At 44.4% G+C, this 16196-nt stretch overlaps 1 protein-coding gene across 1 annotated transcript; it reads right to left on the bottom strand.

The window, feature by feature from the left end:
- Positions 1-133: 133 nt before the first annotated feature.
- On the bottom strand, positions 134-12084 carry LOC143341847 (uncharacterized). The gene is made up of 5 exons (XM_076765143.1): positions 7459-12084; positions 7220-7383; positions 3821-4926; positions 2144-3736; positions 134-982 (listed from the first exon to the last, which is right to left on the bottom strand). Exons 2-5 carry the CDS (start codon positions 7232-7234, stop codon positions 859-861), a joined length of 2838 nt encoding a protein of 945 aa, XP_076621258.1. The 5' UTR covers positions 7235-7383; positions 7459-12084; the 3' UTR covers positions 134-858.
- Positions 12085-16196: the final 4112 nt, after the last annotated feature.

Raw genomic sequence — 16196 nt, 5'->3', positions numbered from 1 at the left:
TTCATCGCATAATTAATTTCATTCACCGTGCAGTATACGCCAATGGTTCGTACTCGATCGATATTTATTCCATAAAGTTATGTGCAAAACGCGATAAAATGCCCGTGAAACAAAGGAATTAAATAGACACGAGTAATGTAAAAAATACCATTTATTACTAATTTACATACACTCGTTGCATCAAGTTTGAAAACTTTATTTCTCCTGGATACGAAAAGAACAGAATAAATATCTTTTTAGCAGTAAAAGTTCATCGAATTTCTACGAGAAGCGATTCGATTCGTTCAGACCCTCGGAGCAGAGTTGCTCGTCGAAGCTCGAAACGGATCGAACTCGTCGATCGAGGGAAACTCAAATTTAGATCGTGTTTCAGTTACCTCGTCTCAGAGTCTCTCGTCTCTGAACTTTAAACTTTAGTCTCTTAAATTATGAGTTTAGGTGCGTATTAAATACGGTGGCTGATATGTACAGTTTCGGTCCAAGACCAATTCGCGATCTCTTGAAAAGTCTCTTCGAATCGTTTTTGTCTAATCGCTGCTACAACTTGCACTAAACTGTGGTCCGTTCCTTCATTCACCTTGCAAGTTTGTCCGGAAACTTTCTTCTTAGGATCCTCGGTTACTTATTCCTTTAACTTAATTAAACTAGAATTGTAATATCCCGATCGAAGGGAATAAAAATCATTCCAACTTCAAAATTGCTAATATCGACGTTGCTATCGAATCGAACGGTGATGAAAATCGTTGGAATTTCAGACGTTTCGAGCCGATCTCTGCTTTCACCGGTCGTGAAATCAAAGATTTATCGGTTCCGCTTTCCGCGAAGGAAGGCTTCTTCTAAGCAGAAATGGACGCAAATTTAGAAGAAGACGTTCCCTGGCCTAGCCTGGGGACACAGAAAATTGGAACAATCGTGTCTTCGAACGGCATCCATGACTTGTTGGAAGTGGTTGGACACCTGGCTAGCTACTCCAGACTGGACTCTGAAAAAGGTATGCAAACAGTAAACGATTAATGGCGAATAGAAATTCATTAGAAAGCTCGTAGAGTGTTCGTCGAACTGTTGCAAACCATTGAAACGCCTCGCGCTATCAATTATCGATAGCTTACCGGGCCAATGTCTCTATAATTGGCAGGACATTGCTCGAAGTTGTTAATAATAAATTGTACTACCGGAAAAAGAAGGAGTTCCGTCGCGAGCAACAGAATCGAAAGCTAACGTTGAATCACGATCGTAGCAATAGAAGTGAAATTGAGGTCTGGTTTGTTACAAGGTCCTGACGAGTGCCGAATAATTTGTTAAAATTATTCTACAGAGCACGTTGTAAAATTGAAATAAAAATAGAATCGGCAAAATCATAAAAAACAGTATTGAAAGTAAGCTCGCGCTTGTTTTGACATTTTTAGTTTATCGTAATCGTTATCGGCTAGGAGCGAGAAAAGTCATTACGAGGCGTCACGCAATGAGAAAAATCAAAGAACCGAGCTGGCCAGACGGAACCGTAGCGAGAAACAGATAACTTTCTTCCAGCTTTCGCCGGCGACGTCCTACTGACTGATTCGACTTTTACCTCTTAGCACAGTTTCACTCTGTGCATACACGCTTTGCGATTTGTCACGGCGTGGCGCGGGCCTTAGGAAAAATCCGAGAAAGGGACATGAGGCTCAGTGGGGCAATCGCGTGTCAAACAGTACAATACAGTGATCTTTTATTAATTTCATCTTTTGACACGGTTGCGTTTCAACGGCTGGATTTCGACGAAATACTATATTATATATTGTTGACTTTTTAATAATAAACCACGTTTACCGGTAACTAGCACGATTTCGTTTCAAAAATTCGATATTTCTTCGACGAAACTTGAAATCGAAACGCAAAGCACCGTTGCTATGAATTTTCCGCGCGCCAGGACCAAACTTGGTGTGGCAATTTTCTTGCCGGTTCGCCTATTTCCCGCGAAATCGAAAGTCTATTATCCGTCGGCCAAACATAGACAGCTACATAACCGTATGCTAACGAGGGCAACATTATTATATCACCGGTGAAACAGCGAAGCTTCCGGTTATTTTGTAACGCGCAACTTGCTTCTGCGATCGTAAAAAACAATTCCTAGTAATCCGTCTTGTAATCGAGCCATACTCACAAGCCCAAAAGGGCAGCCATTTTCTTCTCCATAAGTACGACCGCGTCCGAACCTCTTTGAACCATGGCGTCGCAGAATAACCTTTTGGCGCACGGAGTGTTGCTCCAGTCCCCATCTACGTGAGCCACTTCGGCCACTTCGGCGTTCTCCAAATTCTGAAGAGCCTCCTCCAGCTCTCGATCCTCGTCGACGCTCCTTCGTCTTCGTCTTCGTCTCTCGTCTCTTCCTTCCACGGAATTCGCATCCCCCGCGATCCTAACCAGGCTCTCCAGGTCATTTTTGTCGAGCACCTCGGCGTCCAGATTCTTGTCGAACAGTTTTACAGGTGAAACTCCGTCTTCAACCACCAGAATCGCCGCCGCGTCATCTTTGCCGTCGCTCAGTTCCTGTGTCTTCTTCCTCGGAATGAGCAACTCCGTCACATCGATATTTTCTCCGCGAGCTGGTAGATCGATCTCCACGATCTCGCTCATGGAATCTGCCCCTTTTCTCTGAAGACGCTTGTTCCTGACCAAACTCTTCGCGTTTCTCTCCACTTGGAAGATGTCCAGATAGTCGAGACTCCGTTTTCTTCGTCCATCGATCGTCGTACGATCTCCTTTCTCGATCTGCGAGTCGCTTTCTCGGTTTTCCGTCTTTCGATCTTCTTGGAGAATGACCAGGACATCGTTCCGATTGTTGAGAGACTCGACGCGATCGTCGTTCTTTGGCACATTCTCCAGGAAGAACACAGTTCCACCGATCGTTTCTTTTCCATTCGAATCGTCGATGTCCTTCGAAAACGACTGGTCGGCGTTCAGCGCTCTTTGGTACTCCACTTCGGTCCCGATTTCGTCGTTCGATCGTTTCAAAACATCGACGTCGAGGTATCTGCCAACCGCGACGGCGCCGATACCTAGTGCAGCACCCGACGCGACGAGACCCAACGCTGGGATCAGGATGCTTCCGCCGGAAGCGACGGTGCCGATCTTTTCTTGAGCCTCCATGCCCTTCGAGAGACCAAGGTTCTGAGAGATCTTATGCGTAGCTTCCACCAGAGGATCGATAACCGGTCGCGTAAACTGAGAGACCTTCTCCACGCCGTTCGAGAACTGACTCTTCAGGTTCTCCGATATTTTAACCCAAAACGGCGCGTCGTTGGGTGTTTTTAAGCCGTAGAAGCGCTGATTCGGGTAGTAGTTCTTCGTCGTATAGCTGTCGATGATGTTCTTGTCGTTCAGAACGTACTTTTTCTTCTGTCTTTGCTCCGTGAACGAATACTGGTTTTCCGGAAAATTCTCCGGTCGTTTCTTCTCGTTCTTGAGTATCTTGGCTGGTTGGACGCCCAGTTCCGGATGAGCGTACTGAAGAACCGGAGCCCTGGCGCCTGGTTTCAGCGCCACCGGGGCGATCTTCTGGCTCTCCGGGGTATACAGCTGAGAAATTGGATAAACGGCTACACCGTCGGGATGCAGCATCCTCTTGTGCGCACTGGCTCTGTAGTTGTCGTTCCTCGGCTCGTACACTTCCGCTTTCAGGGCCTCGTTTTTATAGTTCTTCGGATCCCACTCGAAGAAGACGTTCTTCCCCTCCGCATCAAAGTCTTTGCCGTACCTGTTGAAAGAAATCAATTAGCCGCTCACCACTATCGCACCATCTAATACTCTGCTTCGTATACGTTTTAAATAAAATTTCTACCTTCGATTAACAGTGTTGAAGAACCTTTCGAATCTCTGTCTCTCCCCGGAACTCTCGGTCGGATAGGTGCTCGCGGAGGCTTCTAAGCTCTCCGTGGATGTTCCTTCGCGTATCAATTTGTTATTGATCACCCTCGCGTTGCGCCACGTTTGGATTTTGTCGATAGGTTCGTCGGGAACCCTCTTCCCGTGAATCACCGGCGTACCATCCTTGTCAAGGGTCATCGGCGACCTCTTCGGACCTGACTTGACGTTTATTTCCGACCTAATGATCACTTCAGGCGGTACGTTCTTCGCGTCTCTGTTCTTCGACGCGTTTGCACCGATGTTGGTCCTCGTGGACCGAGTCTGGTGCGGCAGAAAGGCGTAACGAGTCTTTTCGTCCGACCGGTCGCTCATCTGCACGTTCCTCTGCGATCGATCTTGGAAATGTCGCAGCAAGAGGAGTCCAGTGGTAGGAAACGTGGCGTCGAATCTAGCGTAATTCGTCCTCTCCTCCGTGGTTGTCTTCGAATCGCTTTGAAGCGGTTTCCAGCTCTGATACTCCTCGGTGCTCGACTCCTGCAACAGTACAGCTCGCCCGTCGGTTCCCAAAGGCGTCCAGTTTCCGTAATCGATGTTTTTCTCGCTAGCAGCCTGCTCCTTTCCGGAAACCACCAACTTCTCGCTCGCGGAGGCGTTTTCCGCCCCCGAAGAACTCCTCTGATCGACAGAGTCCGAGAGCTTGGCCCTGAGGCGTTCTATCTGAGCATCCTCCAGCTTTCTGACCTCTTCCTTGCTCTTCGCCTCGTACTTGATCGTTTCCGGTTCGCTCACGGCCGACGGCGTAGGGTTTTCGTTGTTCGTTTCTTCGAGTCTGTTTTCCTGAGTCACCGGTGGAGCGTTCGAGGGTTCGCTGATCTTGGACTCCCCGAGCAAGGTCTTGTCTCGCCTCTTGACGATCAGAGTAGCCAAATTCCCTTCGCTGGTCCGCACTTTGAGCTCTTCGGTCTCGCCCGGAAGGCTCCGAGATACTTTCAGCATCGTTCTAGCGTAGCTTGGCTTTGGTAGCTCCGCGGTGTCGGCGTTAGCCACGGCTAAACTCAACAGTACCAAGAAGATCGTCGCCTAGAGAACACAGACCAAGTATGAGAGGTTGAAGCCCAAGGTAAGAAGTTAACAGCAATGTTTGTCCTCGGTATTATTAATGACTTTAATTGTATAACATTTTTGTCGTAGAAATCGATCTTCAGAGAATGAGTATGAAAGTCTGTGCAAACATCCGACGAAGGTACTTAGAGCGCTGACGAAGCGTTTCAATTATTTTTCAAGATAATACAAAGTATTACGCAGCAACAAACTTTCTGCGCCTTTGGCATACCGCATTAGACGAAGCTAGAAAAAGCGATGATTTCTAGACGCTAACGCCACAGGATTTTATGTAACTATCAATGCGTTACATGCTCGTACCTCGATGGAAACAAGTCTACCGGAAGTCCATTGTGCCTTCCTCGAACGTGGATAACGCTCGTTACATGCGCGAAGAACTACTCTGTTATCCACGTGCGACCTAATTTTAATTATTCTCGACGAAAAGCTTTCGTCGTTTTGGGGTAATTATAATATCCAAGCGGTAAGGTGAAAAATGTAACGTCTGATACGTTCACGATTGGAAAAATCATCGTGGGTACCTGGCAAGTGTTCTCGCCCGTTGGAAAGTATTTCGAGGTCATTGAAAAAAAGTGCAATCGCACTTTCTACACGCATCGTTTCACTAAACAGAAAAGGAAGGGTCTGCGAACTTGTGCCTTATCAAGTCACTGAACTTTCTCCTCCGTCGTTCCCTTTTACTTCGAGTTAAAGATGAATACCAAACGGACCCAGTTTCTTGCAGCTGAATTTTACAAATAAAAGTATTCCAAAGTACGTCTGTCTCGAAACTCGTAATTCCCGAGACTTTAGCAGCTTCGAATTTTGTATAATTTTCCGACAGAAATTGCTGCATTTTAACGGGAGAATCGAGAGATTATTCGAGAATGTAATCGCGGCGAGAGAAATTTAATAGCTCCCAGAAATTGCCGGCATTCTTTTCCCTGGATTAGAAAATAGCGATGCAGTAACAAACCGGCCGGATACTTTCTATTAACGCGGCAATTTATTCATTACTATCGAAACAACGCCGCGACGTTTGCATTTATTCCGTTGCCGTTCCGCGTTGACATAGATACACCGAAGATTGCAGTCGCTGATGCAACTGCGATTTTTGAGCAACGATTCGAACCGTGTCTAACAAACAATTTCACGGAAAAGGTAATAGCAGTTTCCAACGATTACACTGGTCATCAGCAAATATGTATTATTCGTCTAAGCGATCGATTCTAGTCCTTGTTACGGCTCTGGTTACGAAATCGTAAACGAATTATTTTCTTTCGATCTCGCTCGTTCTCGGAGGGGGGAAAATATGATACTTTCAGGGCAAAACGAGCAGGACAAAATAAAATGGTCAGCTGGACCGTGCGAGCGAACGATCCGCCAACAAGTGAAACGGAACGACATGCTTTCCCCGGGCACGTTTCGCGTATGGTACACGCGCTCGTCTATGGACAGCACGCGCGTCGACGTCGGCGGGACGATCCACTTTTTCCGATCTAGTGACTTTCGATCGGCGCTACTCGACCGGCGATTCCTAACAAGAAATTCTAGTTCGGCTGGTCGAAGCGATTCTTGACCTTAACGCGGTCGCGAACCCACGGAAATCCTTACCCTTTCTCCGCCTTCTTCGAAACGCGGACCAAATCTCTGGACACAGTCGCAGAAAGGGACGAAAAGAGACCGAGATCGTCGTGGTCGTGTGCGAAACTGACGCTACTGATCGCTCGCGAGGCCACAAACGATTCGTTCAAGCATGAAATTGTTAGAGATTTATGAATTATCGAGCTTATGGGAACATGAAATTTGCAACATCGACACGGTTAATGAACGATGCTCGATTAATGCGAGTTTCGTTGGAAGGAAGTGCACGCAGGTGGCCCCGATCCGTGTCACACTGCGTTTCCGCTCCAGAAAGCTCGCGGACCGACGTTAATTCGCTGGCAATTAAGTCGATCTATTTTTTTCCTCTGTCTTTCCCTTTATTCGTTCGTCTCTCGTTGCAATCTTTCCTCGGTATTTGTCTCTTGATGCACGTGACAGTGAAATTCGAATCGCCGGATGTGAATCTTTCACCGTGACTTGGACGTTATAAGGACGAACAGAGTGCTCCAAAAATATGCATTAAAAGACAGTTTGTGTTTAAGCATTACGCTTATACGAAGAATGCCTATTTTTGTAATTCTTCGTCGTCGCTTCGAAAGGAATAAGCTGATAAAAGAGTGCAGAAACGAATGAAAAGAATAGTACGTGGGAGAAGCACGACAAATACCTTAAATTCGTCCATTTTTGCGTGTCTTCGATGCTCGTCGATCCAATTGCCCGATAGTTTCAGTTCCCAGCGACGAGGAACTTCCGATCCGTTCAACGAGAAACGAAAAAAAAAAAAGATGAGTCCAGTTCAAATTCGCATGATACGCGCGTCGCGAACAGAATCTGCAAACGATCGGGCTCGTCGTAATAAAGAAAATGAACGAAAATAGCAGAGAGGAGAGCCGCTCTCCTACGCACCTGTTGACTCCCGGAATATCTTGGTGAGACTGACGAAGGCGCTCAGTCAGCGGCTCCTCGTGTCTCCGACGAAGGACCGACGACGCTTCTCTCCGACCTACTTCCCGCGTTCGCCTTCGCCTTCGCCTTCGCCTTCTTCCGTCGCGACGCCCGTCGTCTTCGCCGATTAAGGGGGTACTTTGGTCTAGACGTGCAATTTTTAGCCCCCTTTTTGTCATCTTTTTTTCTCGAGACCCGGTTTGAAAAACTATCTGGCCTTGGATATTAATAATTTCAACGTCGGTACTTATTAGCGATCGTTGGCTTTATTATCGACGACTGGAACCTGAAAATCACTGGTTCGTAACTGCTCGGCAATGATTATAATTTGGTAGCTATAATTGGATAAATTCTTCTAATGTAATTTGTACTGAATTGTAATTTCAAGATGAATTATACGATTTCAGAATTATTTACTTCATGATGATTATCATCCGACGACCGTCGTTCGATAATTACTAACTTCGCGGCGAATAATGCGAGAACGTTGCACTGTTCCGTTTACTGTTACCTTGAACTTCGTAATCGTTAATTCGGCGATGAAAAATAGTCGAAAACTAATGCGGAACTAAGAAATAAACAGCAAGCGGAACGACGAAAAGTTACATTTACAGTAGATTCGTCGACGATTCGACCACTTTCACCGCGCAACCGTTTCATCCGGGTCGCGTGTAAATTGCAAAAGAAAAAAGGGGGAAAAAATCGGCATCGGTCAGCAGAGGGCGATTCTGCGCATGGCGATCGACGTTCGCGAAACTTTAGGACAGCAGCCGGTCCGGTCTGGTCCGGTTTTCAAGTTCACGAGCGACGACCTGGCGGGACTGAACCGGAAGAGGCGTTCTTAAAGTGCCCAGCACCGGGTTCAGAGACCCGCCAGTGAAAGTCCATCGTTCCAAGACGACAAAGACGACCGGCGCGTCGACGAACACCTGCGCAATCTCAACCCTCCACTTTAATTTCCGCGCAATTAAATCGATTCATTTTATTTCACGAAGCATCGACTATATTCTTCCAAACGTACTACTTCTCTCCTATTTCGGATAAATAAATAGGATCTGGTGATCAGAGTAATTAGTTTCGCAACAACTCCCCTCCGTTCCTCCTCTGTGTTGATCACCCTCAATCGAGACAGATCATGTTACGCACTACCTGTTCGCCCATATTGAATCGATCGGGAGGAATCTAGAGAAACGTGGTACTATCAACAGGTCTATTCATATTTTATCACATTCCTCGAGTCTCTGCGACGCTCGTTAACCACGAATAGAAGCCACTATTACGTAAATGCTTCCTTCCTGCGGTTGCTGGTCGCCCTTGAGCAGCGAAAGTCTACAAATTTTCTCCGCGACGCGTCTCCATTTTGCGTTTTCTGCCGTTCGTTTCCGTGGATATCGCGAAAAATCGCGTTTCATGACGGACAACTATGCGAGACACTAAACCAATCCGAAGCAAGGTCGTAGAAGGTCGTCGGCACGATGTCAGAGAGTCACGCGGACAGATCGCCACTTTCTTTTTCTCGAGTAGCCGTTTCAACGCTCCAGCAACCAAGAATAAAACGTCTTTTTCTAAAAATCTTCTCTTTTCTTGACTGTTCGTTGGCAAACCTATCACACAAACGGAAAAAGTAATCAATGAGAATGGCACACGCATTATAGACCAGAATATTTATTTTCTACAAATATACCTAGTTTCAGTTTTACAATCCAATAATTCAACCGCATGTTATTACTCGACTCTCTAGACATTTGTGTCGCGTTAGCAAAACATAGTCAAGAATGAGCTTGCGAACGGAAATAATGAGACCGGTATCTGGTGAGTAGATCCGTGTCCTTCGATAGAATTCATCGGCCTCGAGGCACTCGTACGATTAACAATTATAAACGCGTACGCGTCCCATTGTGTCCGATACAATCCACGAAGGCCTCCATGTTTTCCAATATCGTTCGACGTCGTCTGTTGCACACTCGTTTTCCTTGACATACCTCGAAGACGAACCTACGCACGCACCGCCATAGCGAATAACCCACGTAAATGCATGGCGATCGCCTTCGAGAATTCCCTTAAAAAGCCTCCACTGACTTACACAATAACTAATTAGAAGAAATTAGAAAGATGTTTCCTTCGGACGTTCCCTTATCGTTAGCGTAGAAAGCCGACAGAAAGTAAAAGTATCAACACGACGAAACGTTGGAATTAATTATTTTGGATGTTTTTTAGGCCGTTGCTGTTGCTACGTCGTGAACACTCTACGTGCGACGATATTTTCTGATTTCTATTTTTCGATGCAAATAGGTCGTGAGTTTCTTTTCTTCTTCGCAAATGGAATGCAACTGCTTCAACCATTTTTCAAATTTCGTGCGCATACTTTTTAATTTCCACGTAATTGGAAGACATGTTTTTTAAATGTTTTCAACACGTAACCACCGATCACTGACTCGTTAATTGTAACTGTTTAATATCATTCGGAACGTATTTGAACTCCACGGAAAAGTACGTCGATAATGGAATATCGTTTTCCAGAAATTCCAATTCCGAACGACCGTTCGAATACGCAAAACCATCGAACTGTTAACCGAGGCGAGAAAAATTCAGGACTACGTCCCAGAAACCCTAATCGCGAGTCCCCTTAAAATTTCTCATCCGCGATTTCCCCCGTTCTTTTATTACGCGGAAACGAATCGTCGAGACGGTGACGTTCGGTAATCTTGGCCATTTCGTTCAGCACGGTTCTTCCCGCGATAAAAAAAGCAACGAGTATCTGCGAGGCCGGCTGTCGCGATGACCGGAAATGCCAGGCCATTCTTCCGTTTTACGAGCAAAGATCTCGTGCTCTCGAAACTCTCGACTATGCTCGCAAAAGTAGAACCGTCGGTAAAAAGTGGCTCACTTTCGTTGCCGCTCAAACTCTTTCGATTCCGCGTAACGCGAGAAACCCATGCCCGAGCGACAGCGATACCGATGGAACCATGACCTTTCGGAAAGTGTGCCTATTAGAGAAAAGAGACTTCTAATTGGAGAGATAGGTGGCTCTAATTGGTGAACTTTCTTTCCTGTGTTCTCTCGCGAGCGTAGTTTGACCATCGTTTATTTGCATTTGCAACGAATAACAAATAACAGAAGCATTAACGAGTACAATCCAAATTCTAACTATCTAAGAGAAACGTACTAATATTCTATATTAACGACCGTAATATTAGTATATTCTTTTTAGCGTTTGAAGGAATAGGCCATGAGGCAATAAATTTAGGTTAATGAACGATTCAGTCGCAAGAAATTTGGTTGCATTCCAAGAATTTTAGTAGGGTGTCATTAATCACTCCTCCGAGTACGGATAATCAACATAGGTTCTTTTGCATTCCTGGAGTGAAAATGGAGTCGCGTGACTCGTTCGCGACCCAAAATTCGAGTCCCATTCGATATTTTTATCCGATAGCTCGTGACTACTCGCTCTCTCTTTATTAGGAAAACATTCGAGTAGCAATGTTCGATAATTAGCAATTTCACTAATAAAAAGCCAAATTTGACGTACCATTTATTTTATATACCAACTAGATTTACTGCCACTTCGGTCACAATTTGTTACGAAAAGTGGTAGACGGTTGGTTAACCATTTTCTATTTAAAACGTATCGTCTCCAGGCATCGAAATCACCTTAAATGCAAATAAGACACGGACCAGAAGAGAAGTACTTTTCATAGGAACGAGGATCGATATCTCGTCCGGTTTCGAGATGCAACGAGTGCTCGAGATGCACGTGAAAGTCTGTTGCAGCCACCGATAACCCGTATCTCATCACGGGGACATAAATTCCTGGGTCGAACTGGCATAGAGTACCGTCGACCCACTTATACACTGTGACTACTTTCACTTGTAAACCAAACACACGCGACTCGTTCGAGGAATTCCCGAATAATCGTCGGTTCATTATTAATGTGATTTAATTTTCCATTCTTATGGAACTGCGTTTCCTTGTGTGATTTTCGTCTCGAAGAAAGCGTCGTCATTGTCATTAACGATATGCTTTTTACCTTTTCAAATTAACAATCAGCAATCGACTTTCGTGCAATCCTTTTTCTTCACTGCCTCGAAAACGTCTTCAAGACCATTCTCCTTAGCAACTGTTACCGAAGTTCTATCAACGAGAAACGTGAATGTATCATGAATGTGAACATTACTTGCAGAGTTGGACAAATTTTGTTCTCGAATAACGAATAAAGAGACAGCTATTGCACGTGATTTTGCTCGCCTGAATATTGGTTGATCCATCTGAAATTTGTACTTGTTATTCGTGAAGAAATATTGCCCAACTCTGACTACTTGTCGACTATAGCAACTTAAGGTAAACAAATACATTAATAACCATCGGCGACTACATGTTATCAAACTTTCCTCGGCTCTGATCGAGTTTAAATTATTAATAGACCACTGTATATGCAAATCTAAGAGTACAAAACAAAGTAACCGGAGGAAAATTAGTATAGAAAGCGTAATAACAGTAAAAGCACTGCATAGAATCATTTTACCGCGTAGATGCTCTTCAAGATTCTTATCGAAACGTTTATACTTCCGTAAAATTCCAGGACTCTGACTTGAATTACCTGGTAGCCAGATTCCACAGAAGATTTTGCAATACGCTCGGACTTGCTTTGCCGCCAGCTAAGATCAACTCGCAGATTGATCTCTCCTCGCAAACGTCAGCAGATTCTCCGACGAATCGTGCTTGTTTGTGTTCCACCGGCAGGTCGACAACCCTTAGCTTCGAAAGGACTATATTCGGTTCGCTGAAAGAGATTCCCGTACGATTAGAATTGTTTCAAATACTCACTATTGAAAGGAATGAAGCTACTTACGATCCATTGTTGACCTTGACGATATTGGGTGTTAGAGCTGCGAGAAGCAGACCGAAAGGTAGAAACGTACCAATTAAATGCAGGATCTTCTTCCAAGGAGAAACCCTGGAAATTAAGGTGTTTTGAGGTTACTGTTCGAGTTCAGCGTGCAGAAAAATAGTGAAACCGAGTGCTTTGTCTAGTTTAAATGCAAGGCAATTATTACAGACGCGTCATTTTCATTTCGCGCGAGTATACTTTCAAAAGACTTTCGATGGAAAGAAAATAGAGGAGAAGCAATAGAAAATGATTAGATAATAATAATAAAAAATTGAAAATAAACTCTGAAAATCGGATCTTTAAAATTAAAACTTAAATGCGCACCTTCTTCTAACAGGATACACCGGCTGATCGTCATTAACGAATTCAATCTGATGGTATCCGACAGTCGGCTGATAAAATGAATAAGGAAACTTTCTAGTCCTCATAAAAGTCGACTCTTGGGCGTAGACGATTCCATTATTCGTCTTTTTCAGCGCACCAAAGTTATGAAAAACAGGCTGATGACTCTGATGGCCGTAAAACCCACCGTAATACGGCAATCTCGAGTAATCGGTGCTCGTAAAACTCCCCAAATCGTGTTTCTGCGACTCGCCGTGGAACTTGGACGGTTTTCCAAATATGGTAGCTGTGTCTTGTTCGTAGACCGGTTTCTCCAGGTTTTGGAAGACCTGCTGGTCTATCGGATTCTGCTGCGTTTCAGCGTTCTCAGCGATCGAATGAACAAAGTGCTGATGAATCGGCTGATCCTTTAGGACGGTGCCATAGTAAAACCGCGGAACGTCCATCGGTTCGTTCTGGTATTTCACGTAAGTCTGCTGCTCCGTTCCTTCGTTCGTATCCTCCTGTGGAGACCCAGAAACGGCTCCGAAGAAACTTTGATGAAAGTTTCCATGCTGTTCGGGCTGGATTACCAGCTGATAGGAGCTGGGTTCCACTTCGTTTTCGAATCTGACGTGATGAACGTTGCTGAACGGACTCGTTCCAATTCTGGACTCCTTGATCTCTCCCAGAGGAGCACTGGGCCTGAATTCCTTGGAGACGTTCTGCTGGGTTTCTGCAATGGTCGTGTACTCGGTGGTCGCCATCGACTCTAAGGTAAACTCGTTTTCGCTCGAGGTTTCCTCCAAGGATTCTTCGGTCGACTTTTCTTCGTCTCTAGTCGATTCGTTTCCATCTTCTCCGAGATTTTTCAGACTGATCGAGCTTGCGGACAACAGTAGAGAAAGTAACAGCAGTTCCGTTGCGGGAGTTCGAAAACACATTTCGTCGAGGGGGTCTCTATTATCGTGGAAATATAACGAATGGAGTCTTTTCCATCGCGACGTGTCCGTTCGACTAAACAGTTCCTTTGGACGTTTAGCGTCTTTAACGCGACGCTGACGCGAGCGTGTTTTTTAAAAAGCGTGAACGCGAAGGCAATTTCGTCTCTTAATCGTCAGCCTCACTCTAATTGTCGTTGACAAAGTGGACCGCTTAGTTCCAGCACACGGTACAGGCAGAGAAACACTTTTCAGCGTATCCAACCAGTACGATAAGGCTCTCTGTAGCCCTGGTAGATACGCTAAACGCGAAATTGTGTCAGGTTCTAGTGGAATATGCCAGTCGTTGTCAGACATCGAACGATTAAAAAAAAAGCACGTGCAACGTAAGGAGAAGCGAGTCAACTTGGATTTCTACGGTCGAGATGCGTAAAACTTAGGAAAAAATACGTTTACTACAGCTTTACGGAACGTGGGCAAAGAGCGGAAAGGGGTGAAAAGACTTTCTAAGGCGAGTTTTATCAGCGAGCGGCGAGAGTCTGACCTTATTTCAGCTGGAGGTCAGGTCTCGCGAAGAAAACTGGATGAATGCTAGCGTGTTAGATGCAAGATAATTCCTTTGTACAATTTGTAGCCAAAAAAGGTACCTGCGCTAGTCCGTACACGCAATATTATTCTTTAACGTTTAAATTCTGTTGAAACGTATACAGGGTGTTCGGCCACCCCTGGGAAAAATTTTAATAGAGGATTCTAGAGGCCAAAATAAGACGAAAATCAAGAATACCAACTTGCTGATGGAAGCTTCGTTAAAAAGTTAACAGTTAAATTCAAAACTTTCGAATCGTCTTGGAAAAATTATTTTTAGTTGCAGGGGTCAATTGCAAGCATTTTTGGTCAATAGACATACCCCCGAAATCTTACGTACTTTCGAGAAAAAAATTCGTGAAGTTGTGAAATTTTTCGACGAAATTAAAAAATTTCAAATCGTTCTAAAAAAATTATTTTCGGTTGCAAGAGTCGATTGCAATCATTTTTGGTCATTACACATACCCCAGAAATCCTACTCAGTTTCGAGAAAAAAATTCCTTACCGAAAATATAATCTGAGGCCTGAAATGTCTGCCCGAATTTTCATGCGAATCTTTAAAACGTCATAACTTCTGAACGGATTGGACGATTTTAATGTTTAAAAAAGCAAACTACGCGTATTTTGATGGAGAATATGTACAAATCGCAAAAATATTCGAAAAGTTGGTCCTTGACCCCGCAAAATGAGAAAAACCCCATAAAAATAGTCCAATTTTCAAACAGCCATAACTCCCACAATTGTGAATATATTTCAATGAAACTTTTTTCTGAAGTAGAACTTATGGGTACCTACAAAAAAATATTAGACAACTTTTCTGTAGGGCGTCAAACAAAATTACTAAAAATGAAAAACGAATTTTTAAGAAAAATCGACAGGGGGGTATGCCTAAATTTTTCGACGAAAAAAAAAATTTCAAATCGTTCTGGAAAAATTATTTCTGGTTCCGGGGGTCAATTACAAGCATTTTTGGTGAATAGACATACCCCCGAAATCCTACTCAGTTTCGAGAAAAAAATTCAGTACGATCGGAACTTTGAACATTAATAACTGTTTAACGAAGCCTTCATCGACAAATTAGTATTCTTGATTTTCGTCTTATTTTGGCCTCTAGAATCCCCCATTTACATTTTTTCCAGGGGTGTCCGAACACCCTGTATAGATATTTCGTTTCAGAAAATATCTATCGAACTAATCGATAGGAATTAATGATATAATCTTGCGACGAACATTCTCCAGGAATCTTCCAACAGGAAATGACTTAATTACCGGTTCCATGAACTCGCTATTCAAAGATACCACACCCAACTCACGAGCTGACAATCTACGATTTCTAGTCGTTCGATTAGCTTTATTTTCACGTACCCTTTCTACCGATCCTTCAATTTCTCCGCCATGACAAAGTAACATCCCTAAGGTACGAACAAGCGTTCAAATCACCGCCGTGACAAGTTCCTCGTCGTTCCCCTTCCGTTTAACCAGCCGACAATGAAAGTAGACGTTCCCTGCACTTGACAGGCGTCGCTTCTTTCTTTTTCCGTTGCCTCGTGTTGGTCGTTTTCGCGGTTATCTACGCCTCGAACGACCCGATTCCGGTTTCGAGTAGGCCAACCGACCGCACCGTCAGACCGGAATCGGAAGAGAAAAAATCCTGACCGTTGCACATAAAACGGAAGTCCTTCCACCAAACTTACTCCATCCGCGAACGAGTACGCGAACTCGTTAAAACCTTACTTATGCCACGGAATTTATACGGGTACAAAAACGATTACTAATTGATTCTGCAATAAATTAGGATACAACGAGTAATTACCCGAATGGAATTCGCGTTGTCGTTTATACGTTCAGCTTCCCTCGGAGAAGTCATGGTAAATGCACGCGATCGTTTATTTTCTTGCGCGAAGCATCGATCGTTTCTTGGTCAAACGGAAAACAAGCCGAACGATTCCGTGATAAAATTCAG

This window comes from Colletes latitarsis, chromosome 5, assembly GCF_051014445.1.
Source record: "Colletes latitarsis isolate SP2378_abdomen chromosome 5, iyColLati1, whole genome shotgun sequence".
Taxonomy (NCBI): domain Eukaryota; kingdom Metazoa; phylum Arthropoda; class Insecta; order Hymenoptera; family Colletidae; genus Colletes; species Colletes latitarsis.
Note: the sequence above shows the minus strand (reverse complement) of the source record. Positions and strands in the feature narration are given on the sequence as shown.

Excerpts from the sequence above, each read along its gene's own strand:
- LOC143341847 (XM_076765143.1), bottom strand. Across the intron at positions 3,737-3,820 it reads TTCAACACTGTTAATCGAAG|GTACGGCAAAGACTTTGATG; the intron begins GTAGAAATTTTA and ends TTCTTTCAACAG. Across the intron at positions 983-2,143 it reads ATGGCTGCCCTTTTGGGCTT|AGTCCAGTCTGGAGTAGCTA; the intron begins GTGAGTATGGCT and ends TACCTTTTTCAG.